This window comes from Triticum dicoccoides, chromosome 7A, assembly GCF_002162155.2.
Source record: "Triticum dicoccoides isolate Atlit2015 ecotype Zavitan chromosome 7A, WEW_v2.0, whole genome shotgun sequence".
Taxonomy (NCBI): domain Eukaryota; kingdom Viridiplantae; phylum Streptophyta; class Magnoliopsida; order Poales; family Poaceae; genus Triticum; species Triticum dicoccoides.
The window spans coordinates 504330669-504351314 of record NC_041392.1 but is presented as its reverse complement, the minus strand read 5'-3'; the positions used below and the strand labels follow the sequence as shown (position 1 = coordinate 504351314).

Sequence of the window (20646 nt, the reverse complement as noted above, 5' to 3'; positions counted from 1 at the left end):
ACTGTTGCGATCCTCTATACTTGTGGGTTATCAGCCGCCATGTCGAGCTCCTTTGTCCTCTGCTCAGAGCCCTCCTATTCGCCCCTCTGGGCGCCGAAGCCCTTCCCCTTGATCTTCTGGCTTGCGTGCTACTACACTAGAGTCGTTTCCGGCGTCACTCATCTCGGCCTACTCTCTGTCGTCCTCCTATTGCACTAACGCTGCAATGGTGCACACACTGCTTTCTTGTGTCCTCTGTCTCCGTGCACACTGCAGTTCGCCGCGCCGCTGATGGGGTCGATCATCTTCGCCTCCTCTCTCTCGCCCTACTACACTGGAGTCGTTTCCGACGTCGATCATCTCAGTCTCCTCTCTCTTCCACTGCAGTGACGATACCATGGCGTGAGCACTGCATTCTCCTCCTCTGTCCACTGTCTTTGCGCGAGCACCGCAACTAGTTCGCCGACGGTGTCACTCGTCGTGCCGCCGACGGGGTCGCTCGTCCACGACTCCATGCTCGTCATGTCGGACACGACACCACGACCACTATCCACCGCAGTCGCCATGGTCCGACGCACATTGCATTTCTTCTCCCCTTTCCTCTGCTAGCTCTTAACCCTGTGTGCTAAGTGCAAGTGCTAACTCTTAATCATACCCCATGTGGGCAATCAAACAACGTGTAGTTGCATGCGCCGAGACAATGCAGGCAACCAAACAACGTGCCAAAGTTGATCTCCTAATGCAGGAAGTCCATATGCAGACAACCAAACAACTTGCAGATGTCGCATATGAGGTTGTTTTTCGAGAGCCAGACTGAGTGGAGAAGGGTATGCAACGCAGGTACTGTAGCGCACGGCAACCAAACACGTCCTTAGAGTCGCGTAGGGTCTGATCCTTTTTGGGTGATGAATTGAAATGGCTGTGAACATGTCATACTGATGAGAGTTAAGCATGTGAACACATTTTGGTAAAGATAACGATGAAAGGCTATGTAGGAATATATGGTGGGTTGTCTCATTGAAACCGTTCTTAAGAACCGAGTCATGTGTATGTGATCCAAGACAATTACTAGCCATGAAATACGATCCCGTTCGACTTATTAATCGTGTTGATCTCTACCCTAGGCCTCCTTTGGTTTGTAGGAATCTCATAGGATTTCTATAGGATAGGATTTGCATAGGAAATTTTTCTTTGAAGCCCTTTGGTTTGTAGAAACAGATTCCTATTCATATATAGAATAGGAATCAATCCTTCACATTTTGGAGGGAAAAAAACATTAGGTAAGACTCAATGGAAAAATTCCTATCCTATGCATCAAATGACATCTCTTTCTCTATAGGAATTGAGATACATGTCATCTCACTTTCTATGATCTTTCTATTCCTATAACATTCCTATCCTGTGAATCAAAGAAGGCCTAAAATTGCAACTAGTTTCTGATATTTATAGGATATGTGCTGGGGTACACGCTGCCCGACGGGGTAGGCTTCAGTGTGGTAGATGCACGTGGCAGGAATAAAAACAGATCATCGAAGACCATCACCGGCCGATTGATTCGATGATCATCTGGAAAATCGGATGCGTTGGTATTTGTGTATGGACGGACAAGATTAATTGAGTTTAATAATCAGAAAAAGGTGAAAAATCTAAAACGCCACTGTACCATTTTCGGTGTTCCGAACTTCGGGCTGTCGTTCCCCTGGTATCGACGAGCAATAAAAAAACAGCAGCGGCAATGCTGGCTCCTCCCGCCCCCATCCGTGCCCTCGCCTTCCACCGCCGTCTCCCGCTCCTCCGCCCCCACCATCCCACCCTCCTTCCCCACTCGCCAGGCCCGCCTCCGCCTCCGCCCCCGCCCCCGCGGCCCTGCCCCGCCCCCGCGCGCTTTCTCATGGCCTTCTCCACCGAGACAGCCGGCGAAGAGGCGGAGGAGGAGGCTCTCCCCGGGCCCGCCGGCGCTGGAGGCGGCGGCGAGGTGAGTTCGGAGGAGTGGCAGCGGTGGGGCACCTCCTCGCCCCTCCCGACCGTGGTGGCCTCCGTCGTCCGCCAGCTGCTCGAGATGGAGTCCTCGGCCGGCGAGAAGATGCGCTTTGGCGGCGTCGGCTCCAAGCTGAAGGTAACGCGGCCTTTTTCTTAAACCCCATACCGGATCTAGAGGTTATGGCTGCTTCCGTGCTCGACGTAGCTGGGATTGAATCGACGGGAATGCTAGCGAATTCACGACTGGACTTTTCTCTGAACCCGCAGGGCGATTTCAAGGACGTGGAGGACAGGAAGCACAGGGCTGTCTACCAGACGCTCGCCGACTCCGACCAGAAGCTGCAGTACTACTCCGCCCGGCAGATTGGGTGCCGTCTGCTCGGGAGCAGGGGGTACTTGTGCCAGAAGGTAGCGTACGAGTCCTTAAAGGAATTCAGTGTTATTCACAATGCAGCAACCCTGGTTCAGACGTTTACTGAACTGAAGCTTGTTTGTAGTGCTGGCTACCAATGGAGGATTGTATGTGCTCAAAACTTGCCCCTTGCAATTTGTGGAGGGGAATAAGATTCTGGCTATACATGCATCCAAAGGTCTGTCCAAAGATTTTATGCTTTGTTTGCTGCTATGTCCTTGCTTTGGATTGTGCAAGCATCTCTGTTCTTTCAGGACTTCTTGCGACAAAACAACACTGGAAAGTTACTCTGGCAAGTATTTGGCATCCAAGCTGCGTCGTTGTGCCTCTTTGGCATCCAAGAGCATGAAGATATTATGTGGGATGCATTCCAGCGTTCAGGTAATCTTAAACCCACCTTAGATAAACAAACATGTGGATTCTTGCTTGGGATGAGAGCTTGTAGACCCTAGCCATGTCTGTTCAGATAGGTTCCACTTGCTATGTTTACTTTGATTTACTTATTTGCGTAGTGTGGAATGGTTGGTATGGATCCGAGATCAGGCGCTTCTGCCTGCCAGCAGGGCTCTCCTCCTTTGCTGTGGAGGGAGGCTCTAAGGTCTACTTGAAATTATGGGGAGAGACTAGAAATCTTGTTTTTCTTTTGTTTAATCAATGGTCCATCCTTACATAGATGGATGCTACAGTAAACAGTGCGAACAGTAGCTGCTCTACCTTTTGCTGTTTTTGATCCCACATCCTTAACAGCTTGAAATTGAACAAATTGACATCCAAGGCTACCTTTTGTTTTGTGATTCCATTAGTGTATTGTTTGTACCGAATTATGTGTGTTGTTTCTGTTCCATTTCTGTTTCCAGTTTCCATTTAGGGTTTTTGTTTTGTTTTAATTACAGCGAGTGAGTCTACCTTGCACTGGATGTTTCAGCTAATCTTTATAGCTTTTGAACTGAATCCTTTGTTCCAGTTACATTGATTGATCATGGTAGAACCACACAAGCAAATGTTCCACACAAACAAATGCAGATTGCAAGCATCAATGCTTGGATCATTTTAGTAGGAATGAATTGTTCTGCAGACCCTATTCCTTTTTAGTGGAGCCTTGTGACCATGGCGCAGTGGTAAAGCTGCTGCCTTGTGACCATGAGGTCACGGGTTCAAGTCCTGGAAACAGCCTCTTGCAGAAATGTAGGGAAAGGCTGCTTACAATAGACCCAAAGTGGTCGGACCCTTCCCCAGACCCTGCGCAAGCGGGAGCTACATGCACTGGGGCTGCCCTTTACCCTATTCCTTTTTAGGGGAAATATCCAGTTTAATTACTTGTGCTCCGTAAAAGATTGCTTCAGTAATCAATCCATGCTCTTCACATTTAAATACTGTATTTCCGTTCTGATTTATCCTCCAGGAAAGGAGAAGGTCTCATTTCTGTACCCAAACAAGAGTGCAACCCCCAAGTCTGTCAATGATCTTAAATTTGATGATTTTGCCATGAGTTCTGGCCTTCAGGAGGTGGCGTGTATTTCTTTTCTCTAAGTGTGTATTCTATAACTTAAAGTTGGTATTATTAGTAGATGGTAATGAGTTAACTTTTGCAATATAGGGAGTGCAACTTGAACCTCTTAACTTGGTTTTGCTTGATGGTACCTGGAGTAATTCTGCTGCATTATACAGAAGGCTGAAGGTACGATTCAGTACATTGCTCATTCACCATACTGCACTCCTATTAGTTTGTGTTCATTTCCTCCTGAATAATCTTTGTTCCTAACTTCCTATATTGATGCAATCTTGGTTTGCTTACACCAAACTAGTTTGGCCGTTCAGGTAACTTTCATCTTTTTTCCTTCTTCCATGTGATTGTCTACTCACGTCAGACAAGGGGAAACCACACGTTATCATTAGGGCTCTGCCTAGATCCTGTCAGCGAGTGGAGGAGAGCAGATTCTGCGTAGATCCTGTAATGTTGGAAATTTAACTAATTTGGTTCAAGTAAAGAGGGTACCTTAAGGGTCACCAATTCGCACCTCTAGGTTGAAGTCAGAGTGTTAAGCAGGAATGTGTACTAAAGCATTTTAAAATTGTTAAGCAGCTAAGTGGATCCTAATATGTGAGGTTTATAGGAGAGATGGACTGCAATATGGGGGGAGGAAGATATACCTTGTATCTCACTGTCTATGCTGAGCGCCTCTGTGATGCATAAACTGCGGTGAGCTAAAAGCTAAACTTTTTTGTGTCAATATCGGTGGTTTTCTTTGCGTCTCTTACTCTTATTTACTTTTGCTGATATATTTCCGTAAAACAGACCTCAGCCAGCATGGGATCGTACCTGCACCGCGGCAGCCGCAGCTGGTCTTCTCTCAGAACTGCACATGCGGCCTGAGCTCAGTGCGTTTAAACTAGAAGAGCAAGCTGAGGCAGTAGAGTGCTCGCTGGATATCTTGCTAGACGCTCTCACCGCGAGACGGGTTCGCCTGGGCCGATCAATTACTCGAAAGCAGAGACATAGAAGAGACTGCATATAGTGAAAGATGCCAGCAGCGTCGGCGGAGATCATAATATTTCCTTGAAGGCTGTTTGACCTTTTTGCAGAATCGGAAGAGAATTGCTCATATAATTCTTTAGGTCACTAACTCATCACCCTGGTGGTGTTCATTTTGTTAGTGGTTGTGTGTTGATGTTACTGCTTACCTTACCTTTAAGAGCAGAATTTTGGTAACCAACTGGTATGGAAATTAAACGTGTAAGTTACACGCTTTGTAGCTACGATATTAGGAACAGTCCGAAATGAAAAAGAAAATTATATTTGATTAATGTTAATTTTTCCCTTGTCCATAGCGTTTCTTTCTGAACCTGATAATCCACAGGTGCTTATGGCTCCTTTTGATGCTGGTGTTGTGTTCATGTGATGAATAGCAGAGTTATATCCCTGACAAGCTAATCAATCAACAGGAAGTTGGTGGTATGTAGTTCAGGATTGTTCCATATCCCTACAGCCATTGAACTGTTCTTGTGAATGTCTTGTATTCCACACTGATGCCTGCAGGAATCAGAGCGGAATCAGAATCAGCAGTAGATATCACTCGTGCTCTTGAACCCTGAACTTGAGCTCATTGCTCACCAACCTTGAGGGGTACAGATGGTAGAGATAACTGCAAGCAAACTTGCAATCTCACGGCGTATTTTGCAAACTTGCGAATTTGTAACACCACCATTGATCGATCCCCATTCCCATTCGGTTCCCAGATCCTCTACTCCCATAGAGCTGACAATAATTAAATCAACATTGAAAAATGATGATACAACCCCCTCTCAAACCGTTAATTTGGTGAAAGCACTCTCATCGTCACTCAGTCCCCTCAAATCCTATTCCCATCACATCCTAATCCCTTACAATCAGTCCCTCTCTTCAAAAATATTGTTTGGTAAGCATGGATTGAAGAAAAAAAAGTTATCCATTCGATTCCCTTTGCGTCTTGGCAACAACACAACAGCAACTGAAACAGAAAAGGGAAACAACAACTGAAACATAGACAATTTTGATTTACGTCTTGGCAGTAACATCTGCCATTCAATCACCACAATTTCCATACAACATATGCATCTATTTATCCAGCACCAGGTACACCTGCCTGCCTGCCTGCTGATCCGGCGCAATGTGCGCCAGTTTCGGTTGAATCAGCGGTACACAAGCAGGCTCCAGATTCCCGAGCCGTTGGCCCAGCCCAGGCAGTGTGAAAGCAATGACCAGACACAACTGCCATAAAACAATATGCTACTAGTTGCAACCATGGGCGAGAGACACAGAGGACAGAGCACTTTTGACTTTGCTTAATCAAGGCGAAAGCCAATCATGTCCCAGACAGAGGAAATACCACTAGTTAATCCCCCAAGGTTCTTGCTTGGAGTTGAGCCTATATGGTACAGTGCTATGGGAAAACAAAGCACTTCTTCTGGATCCAGTGGGTAGCTGCCCTCCCCTGCCCTGCACATATTTAGTGAAAGATTGATATCAGTAAGCTGGGGTTGTTGTTGTTGTTGAGAAGAGTATCTTTAGAGTTTGTGATTATGATGCGACCCAGCAGCATGGTCATGAGGAGGGCTGGGCGGGCCCATATGCATGGGGCAGAAATGATGAACACTACTGCATGGAAAGAAAAGAAAGCAACCGAGTGTCCGGTTCAGCATCCCAACCAAATCTCATCCTGACCTCTCTCTTTTCTTTTGATTTGAGCCTTTTGGTAACCTGGATGGATGCACACTGTGAGCCAAAAGCATCTTCACCAACTGACTAGATGTGGTTAACTCAGTGCCTAGCCGGCCCTAGCCGGCTAGCCCTACCGACTTCACTTCACTTCACTCTGCAGTGCTTTGCCTGTCAGTCACCTGCTCCTTGCTCTACATCGAAATGTATTACCACCATAGCCGTGGGGGTACATGTAGTAGACTAGCTGATAATATAACTAGGAAAGTACGCAGTCCTACATATGCAGTCAACATCCAGTAGAGTGACTGGAGCAGTTGTTATCTTATCACAGATTCACAGGTCTCCTGTTGCCTTAATTGCCTAGAAAAGAGGGTAGGTCTCCTGTTGCCTTGCCTTGCCTTGCATGGCACTATTATATGCTGTTTCTGCCGTTGCCGGGCCATCACCACAGCTACTCTTCCAGCACTAGTTAAACAAATACCTGTCGTGCTAATGACTAACCCCCGCGGCCTTCTTCCTCCCAGCTCGTTGAATTCATCGCCATGAGTGCTTCCCCACTTCTGCACCACCATCGCCATAGTATCATCCTGTACTCCCATCCAGCTTCCTCATCAAACGAGACCTGAGAGAGGCAAAAGAACAGAGGGCTAGTCAGGATGGTGGAAGCGGTGGGGCTTTTCCAGGGAAGAGGCGCCTCCGCCGCCACGGGGATGCGCGGCGCCCCGGAGGAGGTGCAGATGGGGGAGACATTCATCTTCTCTGAAACCATCAAGGTCAGTTTATCCGTCAAATTATGCTCGTGTTTCTCCCTATTCCCCTAGAATGATGCACCTTCCCTCCACCTTCTTTAGAACTAACTCGACGGTCGACGCCCAAATGCTTTAAAAATAGCACCAAATCAGGCATTTGGAGCAGATATTGCTTGGGCACTTTCATATCAACAGCAACCTCTCTATGCAGGATCTCATGACGCTGCGGTCGCAACTGTATTCTGCAGCGGAGTATTTTGAACTAGCCTACATGCAGGAAGACGGAAAGCAGGCGTATGTCATATAGCCATTGCTTCCTTCCGTATGCCGCACAAGATCATGTGGCTGATCAGCAAGCTTCCACGCTTTTGCAACTCATGCCTGGTTTGCTCATTTTTATTTATTTATGTGTATGCATATGGAAACAGGGTGGTGAGTAACCTGAAGGAGTACGCTGTGAAGGCCCTCGTCAACACTGTAGACCACCTAGGGTCCATATCCTTCAAAGTCTCCAGCCTTGTTGGTCAAAGGTTCGACCAGGTGGCCGAAGCCAATCTGCGGGTCTCCTGCATCCAGCAGGTTTTAGTTAGTGCCTCCTGAGCTCAGCAGTAATTTCCGTGTAATATTATGCTTTCAGATTAACGAAGCGGTTGGTTTCAGAGAACTCAAGCGAGCCAAGCATGCATGAACAGAGAAGGCCTGACGCAGCAATCGTTGGTGATCACCGCCCCAAAGTATCACAAGAGGTACATCTTACCAGGTGAGTAAGTAGCCATAAGATATTTTTGTGCCTTTCCTGTGACTCTGTTTTCTAGCTTGTCGACACGTTGAAGATGCAAGAGAAGTGAATAAGAGTCAACCTGGGCGAGACATCTTGACCCCTTAAGTGATTTCAGCAGGAGATGATTCAATTCCGAATGCTGTGCCCAACTTCAGCGAGATGAATAAGGTGAAGAACAGGACCACACAGATGCATCCAGCCTTCAGCTGTAAGGATCTGCAATTCATGAATTATGGGCGTGTATTAGATACCTTGAACTTGATTTTGACCTGAAACGCCTACGTGTTGGCAGCAACATCTGCAGCTCAAACAAAAAGCAAAGACAAGCAAGCTTCATTCCGGTCAGTTTCACTTTGCAAACTGCAAATCAGCTTGGGTTTCTTACTTTGCAGCTGAGTTGCCAAACTGACAGCTATCATTTGCAGCAAGCTCCGGTCGATTGCCCGTGCACCTTCCCAGCGTGCGCGTTCATCCTCTCCAGCACAGCATACACGCTTCGTGCCACCTTCTGATACTGCAATACCCACCAAAAGAGGTACAGTAGTAATAAGTCCAATCAACAACTGATGGTGGTATAGCAGTAAAATTTCTCGATTAATTAAATATACTAATGCTCTGTTGCCAATTTTGTTTCTGTGAAACAGATAAAAGATCGGATTCGCCGATTTCTTCGACAACTCCACTCACCAGGTCTGGGTCACTCTCAAAGAAGCCATCCTTGCTCAAGACATCAAGTGTCAGGGTCCAGGTAAATCAAGATGGCTTGTGAGCACAAGATTACCAGGAATGATATGCCTTCCAACACTGACACGATATTTCATGTTACTGAATATGCAGACACCTTCAGATCCCAAGAGATTGGCACCGCTGCGGTCATATGCTGACAGATACAACGATGATCCCAAGGAAAGTGAGCAGACCCCGAAGAAGAGCAAGAAGTTCCTCAAGTCGCTGCTCAGTAGGCGCAAGTCAAAGAAAGAAGAACCACTGCCCTGCTACTTCGATGACTACTGACTCCTGACACCAGATGGCACCACAATTTCTGAATACTTCTGCTCCTCAGTCTTTCCATGGCAAAGTGCGATCGGCCCTTGATATAAAGATCTTCATTGTATATAGCAACACAATTACAGCTCGTTAATGTTAATAATATATGCGCAAGACAGGGAGTTCCGGGAAGATGTCCCGATTCCCCTTATCTGGTTTCCCCACTTTTTGTTGTGTGGCATGCATCATGAGTTAGCCTTTTTGTTCACTCTCCTGATAATCTCAGCAATCAGCAGTATACAAAAACTTGGAATATGTAGCTGTGAGCAGCAATCAGGAAGTAGCGCTTCAGCAATCTGATCTCAGTGTTCAAGTATTTTGTCGTCACTTGGGTGTATGTACCACGGACAGAGTATAATGCTGCCAACGCATAGCAGCTCTCCTCTGCAGTAAATTACTTCACCTGAAACAGTAGCCACACGAAGTATAGTACAACTCTGGTTGCATAAGCCCATCAAATGTTCTTTTCTATCTACTATGTGAATCTATGATACACAAGACACACAACCAGAGAGAGAGAGAGAATGCTAATCGAACAACATGACATGCCAAATCTGATTGGACAGTAGCTAGAACATGCATGCAGAGAAATAATGTCATTTTTCTTACCATCTGGAATGGAAAACATGCTACAATTTCCAGTTGGCAGCTCAACCGGCATGAGCTACATGAAGAGGAAGTCTGGAGTTGCTTCTACCACCTCTGTTCCTAAATGTAAGACTTTTTAGAGATTTCAATACGGACTACATACGGAGCAAAATGAGTGAATCTACACTAAAATATGTCTATATACATCCGTATGTAGTCCGTATTGATGAAATATCTAAGAAGGCTTATATTTAGAAACAGAGGGAGTAGTTTAGTATTACAAGTTTGCAATTTGGACTTGTTTTTCGCGTAGACTTGGTATAACTTTTTGACAAAAGGCTGAAATTCCTTGATTTGTTTTAGGCAAGAATTCTCAACTTCTGATTAGCTGTATAAAAATTGAATACACAAAAAAAGTTCAGGACTAGCATTCGAGATAGTGCTCTGAAGAGCATAAATGATAGAGTCAAAAGGCATGTCCTAGGTTATCTAATATAACTTGCAAGACTACGCTTGCAGCACTGGAGCTTCACCAGTAAGTTGAAAGACTGAGTTCAGCAACAACAATTCATTTTATGTTCAAGGGGTCTTAGAACTTATCTCTATCATATACTCGCTTTAGAAACAACAGCCCTACCAACTAACAGTTCATGATCATCATCTAACAAAAAGGAGAACACTCTGGAAAAAAAGGACAATTGCAATGTCTAGCAATGTCGATCAGGAAGGCGGTAGCACTTGAGCTCAAATTCTTCAACATACTGCTCATGGAGCCATCTGATTATAAAACCACAGTATACCAACTAGCCTCACAAGACTTTCAACTTCAAGCCAAAAACCAAAACAAAGAAGAAAAGCTACATAGATGTGCCACTATTCACTATACTGGTAGTATCATACTGAGAGCTTACTATGTATTTACACTCCAATAACTACTAAAGCTTACAGCAAGGAAAAAAGTGCCATGAAAGAAGCAAATTTATGTACCGACAAAAATCACCCACGGCGCTTGCTGAGGCGCCAAGAGTTGGGCTCGTTGTATCTGTCGTACAGAGGCTCGATCCTCTCCTGGCGCTTCCGCTTGCTCATCTTTGTCGAGTCCACGGATCTGTAGAACCTCGGCGCCAGCTCGACGAGCCACGCTGGGTTGATGGCTGTCACCTCCCTCATGTACTCTTTTGTGGTCATGACAATCTCATTGTAAATTACCCACTCTGGCTGCTGATGAAATAGGGCGCTGCTTGGGTGGATATACACCTGCTGATGATCGGCAAGAGTCCTGTATCCTCCCTGGGGATCCTTCTTGGCAGAGTTGAAGAAGAAGCCTGCGGCAATGGCCCTCCTTACCTTGGTGAGATCGTTGCCGGCAGAGACGACGTCAAGCCGATACCTGTCCATGATCTCCAGGAGCTGCTTCCTCACATCCTGTGCCCTCCTTAGTGATGTTATCTGGAGAAAATTCTCAAAGCACCATGGTCCTGAAAACTGCTTTGCCTTCCACGCCTGATACACAGTGAGTAACATGATGTGATCCCCTTCTGGCTGGAAAAAGTTGCCCCTCTTCCGATCCGCCTGATCTTGTTTTTCCCTTGGCCGGTAGAATATATTCCCAGTTTGGATCATTGCAATGATAGTCACTATTTCATCGCTGCATCCGAGGTCCACACTGGCAAGGAGCATTTTTGAAAGTGGTGGTTCTTGTGGAAACTCAGCCATCTTTCTCCCCAGCTTGGTAAGCAGGCCTTCTTCATCCAAGGCACCAAGACTGTACAGCTGTTCCATAGCAGAGATAAGCGCTTGAGGTGCTGGAGGGTCCATGAAGTCAAATGACACTAGTTCATTTATCCCCATTGCCTTCATATTAAGAACCGTCCACCCCAGGTTAATCCTCTGAATTTCTGGAATTGTCGTGGCGGGCATTTCATTACGATAGGCGCTCTCAGTGTACAGACGGTAACACTTGCCTGGGCCCGTATGCCCAGCACGTCCTGCTCTTTGCTTAGCTGATGCCTGTGAGATCGGAGTGATAACCAGTGAATCCAGTCCTCGTTTTGGGTTATACACGTTAAGTTTTGCAAAGCCTGGATCAACAACATAGTATATCCCATCTATTGTAATAGATGCTTCAGCTATGTTGGTGGCCACAACCACCTTCCTCTTCCCAGGAGGAGCAGGTTCAAAGATCTTTGACTGCATTTCAGTTGGAAGAGCACTGTAAACTGGATTGACTAGCAACTCTGGTACATCGTTACCCAGCACCTTCATCCTCTCATGAAGAGAGTTACAGGCATGATCAATCTCTTCCTGGCCAGTCAAGAACAAGAGGATATCACCTTCGGGTTCACTCAGATGGATCTGCAATACTGTGATCAATGCAGCATCCATGTAGTCGCTCTGTGGCTCCTTTGCATATAGTGTCTCCACGGGAAACGTTCTCCCTGGAATCGTGAAAATCTTGCAATCGAAAAAATATCTAGAGAATTTCTCTGCATCAAGAGTGGCGGAAGTGACAATTAACTAGAGATCAGTTCTCCGCCTAATGAGCTGCTTCAGCAAGCCAAAGAGAATGTCTGTATAGATGGTCCTCTCATGTGCCTCATCAAGCATGACCACAGAATAACAAGAGAGGTTCTTGTCTACCATAATCTCCCGTAGGAGCATGCCGTCTGTCATGTACTTAATAACCGTATCAGGTCCAGTGTGATCGTCAAAGCGTATAGAGTAGCCAACTTCCTCTCCCAATGGACAACCAAACTCCTCTGCTACCCGCTTTGCAACAGACTGAGCAGCAACCCTGCGAGGCTGCGTACACGCAATTTTCCCACCTTCAGTATAGCCTGCCTCAGCAAGGTACTGAGTAACCTGCGTAGTTTTCCCTGACCCTGTCTCCCCGATAACAACCAAAACTTGATTGTGATGAATAGCTTTGATAAGCTCATTCTTCAGCCCGTAAATGGGAAGGCTCTGCCTCTGCTTCTGTATCGGAAGGCTCGACCTCTTCCCAAATGTTCCGGTCTTGCCATAAGCCTGTTTCTTCCACTCTGGCATGCTCTGTGCTGATAAGCCGGCACCCCTCAGTTCCTGTGCGAGGCACCGCCCACCTGCATCAGGTAAAGGATCCTCCCACGGCCGATTCAGATCCTTGGGGATGGAATCAAGCAATGCTCTCTGCTCTTGGCTACGAATATCACGCCGTTCCTTGACAAGCGCAGTCTGCAGTGCCGCGGCTCGGCTTAGTGACCCCTCAGGGTTCTTGGAAATCCTCACCGGGGACAAGTCAATCGATGACCGGCCCTGTCCACTTAAGAACGGTGGCTCATCTTCGTTAAGCTCAATCTCGAGCTCCTCCTCAACTTCTTCTTCCTGGTAATGTATCCCCACATCATCATCATCGAACGCAGGGCAGTCTCTCACATTCAGTGCCCCCGAAGCAATCAGCTGTTTCAGTTCCCATCTCTCCGGGGAGCTCATTCGCCTGACCGGCCTTCGTGGTGCAGGCCGAGCACCTTCCTCCTCGATCACAATTCCAGACAGCCCAATCCTCTTCCCAGCGGTGCCTGCAGGACCAGCAGATCGATTCGCCCTTCGAACAGCAACCTGACCATCGCCCCGTGGTGGCGGGAGCACCCTTCCACTTTCCTGATCGATGTCCACCATCGACAATTCCAGATTGCCCCACTGCACGGACACGACCTTGACAAACACCTCCTGGCCGCGCTTCACGGCGACGGGCATCCGGGAGGTGTGGACGAGCCCCTCGCGGCCGCGCGGCCCGTCGAGGCGGACGAAGCACCCGGCGCCCACCACCCGGGTGACCGTCCCGTGGCACACCTGGTGAAGCTCCGGCTCCCCAGCCCCTCCTCCTCGTCATCATGGCTCCTGGTGCCGGTACTGGCGCCATCGGCGGTGGGGTTTCGGGGGGCAGGAGCGGCGTCGGGGATGGCGCGGATGACGGTGTGGAGGGTGCGGGCGAGGTAGTCCGGCACCACGAAGTCGTGGTCCTTGAGCTTGGCGTCGAACTCGGCGACGGAGGGGGAGGCGCGGCCGAGGTGGACGATGAACTCGGCGACTTTGCGCTGGACGTCGCCGAGGTGGGCCTCCAGCTCCGAGCAGACCTTGGAGACGAGGGATAGATAGGTGAGCCTTCGGATCCCTTCGCTCGCCGCGCCGGCCGGGCTCGCCTTCGTCATCGGTGCGCGGGCGCCGGCGGTGGGTGTTCGCGCCGCGGCGAGAGAAAGAGGATTCGTCAGAGTCGGCGGAGATGCGTTGTTTGCTCGAGTATAAATGTAGATTTAGGGCCCAAATCATACACGGCTCGGAGCCGAAGTCGGTTTCTCAAGTCAAGGCGGTTTCGTGTCGAGTTCTTTTTTTTTCTTTAATGATGAAGCCACGTTTTATTCATCGAAAATACCAGTCTGTGGGGATGGTCGTGGGGTTGAATCAATCAATCAATCATACACTTCTATACGTAAAAAAAAAAATCATACACTTCTGATTTTTTTAGTCAAAACTGCCGATTTATTTAAGGCGACTACTGGGCGCCGGCGCGCCGGCCCAAAATTGAGCTGGTCAGTCTACAGCCGCACGATTGCGTACAACCTCATCATTGGATATTCCCCCGCAAGTACGTCGTCTTCCTCTCCTTCACTTATGCATCTCTCCTTCTTGTTTCTCCCTCGCCCCTCCTCACCTGCAGCTCCTCCTCTCACATTCGCATCAGCTCTCGTCGCCGCTGGTTGTAGTTTGACGTCGGCCGTCGCCGCTAGCATGCAGCTCCCATGGTCACCAGTTGCAGCTTTGTTTTGCTTGGTTGTAGCAAAACCAATCGCCGGTGGTAGCATCCCCGACCACGTCCACCAGACATAGTCAAAAAACTTGTTGAGCTACCCTGCACCGCTGCAGCCATGCCGTCGCTGCTTGACGCAACACTGCACGTGGTTGCAGCATCCACGTTATGCGATTGCACCATGAAATGCTTTTGTGGTCGCAGACCCACTCGCCGTCGTCGGGTAACAGCCTCACTGTTGTAGTTTGCAACCTTGCCGTCGTAGCCTCGCCGTCGTCGGTTAGCAGCCTCGCCATTGGAGCTTGCAATCTCACCATTGTAGCCTCGTCGTTGTCGGTAGCAGCCTCATCGTTGCAGCTTGCAACCTCCTTGTCGTAGCCTCGCCATTGCGACCTCGCCGTTGAAGCTCCACTAGTAGCAAATGACACCTTCGTTAGTAGCAAACTCCGAAACGGTTGCAGCAAAAAAAACGTCGCCGTCGCCGCAACCAACACCACCATGGTGGATTGTAGCAAAAGTTGTCTTCGGTTCCAGCAAAATTCAAACACGGTTGCAGCAAAAAAAAACATCACCGCTGTCTCGACCAACACTGACATGGTGGATGTAGCAAAAGTTGACTGCGGTTCCAACAAAAATCAAGTATAGTTCGAGCAAAATTCAACACGGATGCAACTCGTATTCCCAACTATTCCAGCTTTTTGGCGCCAACGGTGGGTGCCGATTGTAGCACCGTGGGAGTTTGGGGGCGTGTCTTCTCCAGCGCCGACGGGTGTCGGTCGCAACTTTCCAGCATCTCACATCGAGGTTGCCGGTTTTCCGGTAACGCTCGTCTGCCTCGCCCGTCAGCTCTACCATGTTCAGATAGGGTTGATCAGAGGAGGGGGGTCGCTGATGGAGGCCCATGGCGGTGGCGCTTGGTGAGAGACCACTGACGAGGAGAACGCCTCAAACCATGTGCGCGGTGGGAGAGAGACAAGTATAGAGAAAGACAAGTGGGCGTGTGTGAGAGAGAAAAGTATAGAGAAAGAGAGGTGGATGCGTGAGAGAGAGAGGATAGAAGATAAGGTGGGGCCCCTCCCTTATGTGTCGAACCTTGAACGACTAGGAGCGCATGCGCGTGCACGCGACCAGCCGAGCGTTCGGCCGGCGTGTCGATTGTAAACGTTTTCCTTTATTTAATTGTAAAAGTTCAGAATCTCATCCGAGATTACATCAAGCACACAGTCTGAGGTAACCCCCAACCAGGCCTTACAAAGTTCATCACCAACATCGACTCCATCTAATTTATGTGCGGCAACATTAGCAGAATGATAAACCCACGACACTTAAAAATCAGAGAAAGATGCAAGCATCAACTGGATCTCTTGAATCCATGGACCCGCACTGGACATCTCCTTTCCTGGATGATTCAGAATGTGCACAACACTTTGGGAATCAAGCTCAACATGGACCCTCTCGGCGTTGATTTCTCGTGCTTCTTGTAGGGCGCATCTGCAGGCCAAAATCTCCACCGTTTCGGGGTCTACAACGCCACGGAAGTGATGACAGAGTTTGTTGGAAATATGCCCTAGAGGCAATAATAAAGTGGTTATTATTATATTTCCTTAATCATGATAAATGTTTATTATTCATGCTAGAATTGTATTGACCGGAAACTTAAATATGTGTGTGGATACATAAACAAATACCTTGTCCCTAGTAAGCCTCTACTAGACTAGCTCGTTGATCAAAAGATGGTTAAGGTTTCCTAACCATAGACATGTGTTGCCACTTAATAACGGGATCACATCATTAGGAGAGTGATGTGATGGACAAGACTCATCCGTTAGCTTAGCATGTGATCGTTCAGTTTATTGCTACTGCTTTCTTAATGTCAAATACATATTACTTCGACCATGAGATCATACAACTCCTGGATACCGGAGGAATACCTTGTATGCTATCAAACGTCACAACGTAACTGGGTGATCATAAAGATGCCTTACAGGTATCTCCGAAGGAGTCTGTTGAGCTGGCATGGATCAAGATTGGGATTTGTCACTCTGTATCGGAGAGGTGTCTCCGGGCCCTCTCGGTAATACAACATTACAAGAAGCTTGCAAGCAAAGTGACTAAGGAGTTAGTTACGAGATGATGTATTATAGAACGAGTAAAGAGACTTGCCGGTAACGAGGTTGAACTAGGTATGGAGATGCCGACGATCGAACCTCGGGCAAGTAACATGTCGACGAACAAAGGGAACTACGTATGTTGTCATAAAGGTTCGACCGATAAAGATCTTCATAGAATATGTAGGAACCAATATGGGCATCCAGGTCCCGCTATTGGTTATTGACCGGATAAGCATCTCGGTCATGTCTACATCATTCTCGAACCCATAGGGTCTGCACGCTTAACGTCTGTTGACGATATAGTATTATATGAGTTATATATGTTGGTGACCCAATGTTGTTCGGAGTCTCGGATGAGATCACGGACATGACGAGGAGCTTCGAATGGTCCGGAGGTAAAGATTGATATATGGGATAATAGTGTTTGGTCTCCGGAAGGGGTTTTGGATGTTTCCCGAAATGTTCGTGTACGAGAACACTTTATTTGGGCCAAGGGGTAAAGCCCACGAAGCTTTAGGAAGGCGCAAAAGGAGTTTTGCGGAGGACAGGGGGCCAGACGCCAGGGACCCTGGCGTCTGGTCCTGGAGTCCGAGAAGGACTCTTGCCTTGCGTGCCAAACCGACTTTGAGGAGGCTCTTTCTTCAAGAAACGATCCCAGGGCTCAACATATAAATAGAGGGGCAGGGCTAGCACCCGGGACACATCAAGATTCACCAAGTTGTGTGCCGGCAACTCCCGTCCTCTCTAGTTTATTCTCCATCCAGTTTCCGTTGTGCTTGGCGAAGCCCTGCGGAGATTGTTCTTCACTACCACCATCACCATGTCGTCGTGCTGCCGGAACTCATCTACTACTTCGCCCCTCTTGCTGGATCGAGAAGGCGAGGACATTATCGAGTTGAATGTGTGTTGAACACGGAGGTGTCATACGTCCGGTACTTGATCGGGACGGATCGTGAAGGTGTACAACTACATCAACCGCGTTGATAAACGCTTCCACTTAGCGATCTACAAGGTTATGCAGATGATCTCCCCCTCTTGTAGATATACATCTCCTTGGATAGATCTTGCGTGCGCGTAGAATTTTTTCATTTTCCATGCAACGTTCCCCTTCAGTGGCATCATGAGCAAGGTCTATGCGTATATGATATGCACGAGTAGAACACAAATGAGTTGTGGGTGGTGATGTCCATACTGCTTACCACCAATGTCTTATTTGATTCGGCGGTATTGTGGGATGAAGCGGCCCGGACCAACCTTACATGTCCACGCACATGAGACCGTTTCCATCGACCGCCATGCAACTTTTTTTTTGCATAAAGGTGGCCGGCGGGTGTCTGTTTCTCCTACTTTAGTTGAATCGAATTTGATTATGGCCGGTCCTTGTAGAAGGTTAAAATAGCAAACTTGATAATCGCCGTTGTGGGTTAGCGTAGGTAAGAAGGGTTCTTGCTAGTTGCCCGTAGCAGCTACATAAAACTTGCAACAACAAAGTAGAGGACGTCTAACTTGTTTTTGCAGGGCATGTTGTGTTGTGATATGGTCAAGACATGATGTAATATATGTTGATGTATGAGATGATCATGTTCTGTAACAAGTTCACGACTTGCATGTTGATGAGTACGACAACCGGCAGGAGCCTTAGGGTTGTCTTTAATTATTGTATGACCCGTGTGTCAATCACTAAGCGCCACATAATTGCTTTACTTTATCGTTATGCGTTAGCAATAGTTGTAGAAGCAATAGTTGGTGAGACGACCCCGACGCTACGATGGAGATCAAGGTGTCATGCCCGTGACGATGGAGATCATGCCTATTCTTTGGAGATGGAGATCAAAAGCACAACATGATGATGGCCATATCATGTCACATATTTTGATTGCATGTGATGTTTATCCTTTATGCATCTTATTTTACTGAGAACGATGGTAGCATTGTAAGATGATCCCTTCACTTAATTTCAAGATAAAAGTGTTCTCCCTGAGTATGCACCGTTTCCAAAGTTCGTTGTTTCGAAGCATCTCGTGATGATCGGGTGTGATAGACTCTACGTTTACATACAATGGGTGTAAGACAGTTTTGCACATGCAGAATACTTGGATTAAACTTGATGAGCCTAGTATGTACAGACATGGTCTCGGAACACTGGAGACTGAAAGGTCGAACATGAGTCATATAGTAGATATGATCAACATAGAGATGTTCACCATTGAAGACTACTCCATCTCATGTGATGATCGCACATGGGTTATTTGATTTGGATCATGTATCACTTAGACAACTTGAGGGATGTTGATTTAAGTGGGAGTTCATTAGTAATTTGATTATTGGAACTAAAATTTATCATGAACTTAGTCTTAATAGTTTTTGCATAGGGGTGACCCCTTCCGTTTCAAGGCGGTTGTTGAGCGATAGGGGAGCGGTTAGTCCGGTTACTCACTGTTAACCGGTACTACCGCTCGTGCTACCGGTTGTACCACTTGTTAGGGTTTCTGCAGCATACGTGTGAATCTCGGTTGTACCAGGGTCATGAGTGGTTGTACCGTTGAAGTGTAAAAATTGTTGTAACGGTTGGAAAATTGGGGTGCCTATATAAAGGGGGTTTCTTCCACCTACCTCCTTACATCTTGCCCTCTCTCTCATCCATTAATTACCTTCAAGATTTCTTGCCCGATCTCTCTCCCTAGCCACTCAAACTTGTTGGTTTGCTCGGGATTGAAGGAGGAGACCTAGATCTACACTTCCACCAAAGGAAATTTGATTCCCCCATACTTTCTTGTGTGGATTTTGTTACTCTTGGGTGTTTGAGCACTCTAGACGGTTGAGGTCACCTTGAAGCCACATTCCATTGTGGTGAAGATCCGTGGTATCGTTGGGAGCCTTCAATTCAGTTGTGGAGAGAGCCCCAACCTTATTTGTAAAGGTCTGGTTGCCGCCTTCAAGGGCACCACTAGGGAATCATGGCATCTCGCATTGCGTGAGGGTGTGAGGAGAAAACGGTGGCCCTAGTGGCTTCTTGGGTAGCATTGTGCCTCCACACCGCTCCAATGGAGACGTACCTCCCCTCAAAGGGAAGGAACTTCAGTGACACATCCTCGTATTCATCGGCTCCACTTGTGATTATCTCTTACCTTTACTTTGTGCACGCTTTACTAGTGTTGTATTCTTTGCTTGCTCTTGTTGTTGTTGTTATTCTCATCATATAGGTTGCTCACCTAATTGCAAATCTAGTCAACCTATTTGTTGCTAAACCTAATTTTTTAAGAAAAGCTAAAAAATGGTAGTTGCCTATTCACCCCCCTAGTCAACCATATCGATCCTTTCAGAGAGGAAGGCGGCGCTTGAGGAGAAGAAGGCTTCGCTCGGGAAAAAGAGGGTGAAGATCGCCGCCAATGCAGAGGATGCCAAGATGTTGACCTTGAATATCGACTCTTTGGATGTTGACACTAGAATTATCGTGAAATCCATCTGCTATCAGATGCTGGAGCGGTAGAAAAATCAGTTGGCGGCGGTGCAAGATGAGGAGGCGGCGGAGGTGGACGTGGACGCGGACGCGGAGGCTGTCGGGGAACACGGTATTTCAAAAAAAAATCTACGATCACACAAGATCTATCTAGGAGATGCATAGCAATGAGAGGGGAGAGTGTGTCTACGTACCCTCGTAGACCGAAAGCGGAAGCGTTAAGTAACGCGGATGATGTAGTCGAACGTCTTCACGATCCAATAGATCAAGTACCGAACGCATGGCACCTCCGCGATCTGCACACGTTCAGCTCGGTGACGTCCCTCGAACTCTTGATCCAGCTGAGGCCGATGGAGAGTTTCGTCAGCACGACGGTGTGGTGACGGTGATGATGAAGTTTACTGGCGCAGGGCTTCGCCTAAGCACTGCAACGGTATGACCAAGGTGTGTTTCTGTGGAGGGGGGCACCGCACAAGGCTAAGAGAAACTTTTGTGTGCCTTTGGGGTTCCCCCTACCATGTATATAAAGGGGGGAGGGGGGAGGCCGGCCAAGGG

General features: G+C 47.6%; 2 protein-coding genes, 1 long non-coding RNA gene and 1 pseudogene across 4 annotated transcripts; 2 read left to right on the top strand and 2 right to left on the bottom strand.

Annotated features, from left to right (window-relative positions):
• The first annotated feature begins 1702 nt into the window (after positions 1 to 1702).
• On the top strand, positions 1703 to 5195 carry LOC119331254. Its single transcript, XM_037604427.1, has 8 exons — positions 1703 to 2095; positions 2227 to 2367; positions 2457 to 2549; positions 2626 to 2752; positions 3774 to 3877; positions 3969 to 4049; positions 4486 to 4571; positions 4668 to 5195. Exons 1-8 carry the CDS (start codon positions 1715 to 1717, stop codon positions 4885 to 4887), a joined length of 1233 nt encoding a protein of 410 aa, XP_037460324.1. The 5' UTR covers positions 1703 to 1714; the 3' UTR covers positions 4888 to 5195.
• A 692-nt stretch (positions 5196 to 5887) lies between these two features.
• On the bottom strand, positions 5888 to 8927 carry LOC119328891. Its single transcript, XR_005159206.1, has 6 exons — positions 8787 to 8927; positions 8485 to 8613; positions 8076 to 8315; positions 7760 to 7884; positions 7051 to 7191; positions 5888 to 6347 (listed from the first exon to the last, which is right to left on the bottom strand). It is a non-coding gene; the product is annotated as an uncharacterized LOC119328891 (long non-coding RNA).
• LOC119328888 (putative protein ABIL2) lies at positions 7190 to 9443 on the top strand. 2 transcript variants are annotated; one of them, XM_037601889.1, is made up of 9 exons: positions 7190 to 7342; positions 7530 to 7612; positions 7747 to 7897; positions 7979 to 8078; positions 8218 to 8307; positions 8392 to 8440; positions 8525 to 8634; positions 8744 to 8847; positions 8937 to 9443. In XM_037601889.1, the coding sequence occupies exons 1-9, from the start codon at positions 7226 to 7228 to the stop codon at positions 9111 to 9113; spliced, it is 981 nt and encodes a 326-aa protein (XP_037457786.1). In that variant the 5' UTR covers positions 7190 to 7225; the 3' UTR covers positions 9114 to 9443. The 2 variants fall into 2 exon arrangements, with proteins under 2 accessions (XP_037457786.1, XP_037457785.1); XM_037601888.1 differs by having other exon boundaries at positions 8215 to 8307.
• Positions 9444 to 10448: 1005 nt separating this feature from the next.
• On the bottom strand, positions 10449 to 14015 carry LOC119328889 (annotated as a pseudogene).
• Between the last annotated feature and the right edge of the window lie 6631 nt (positions 14016 to 20646).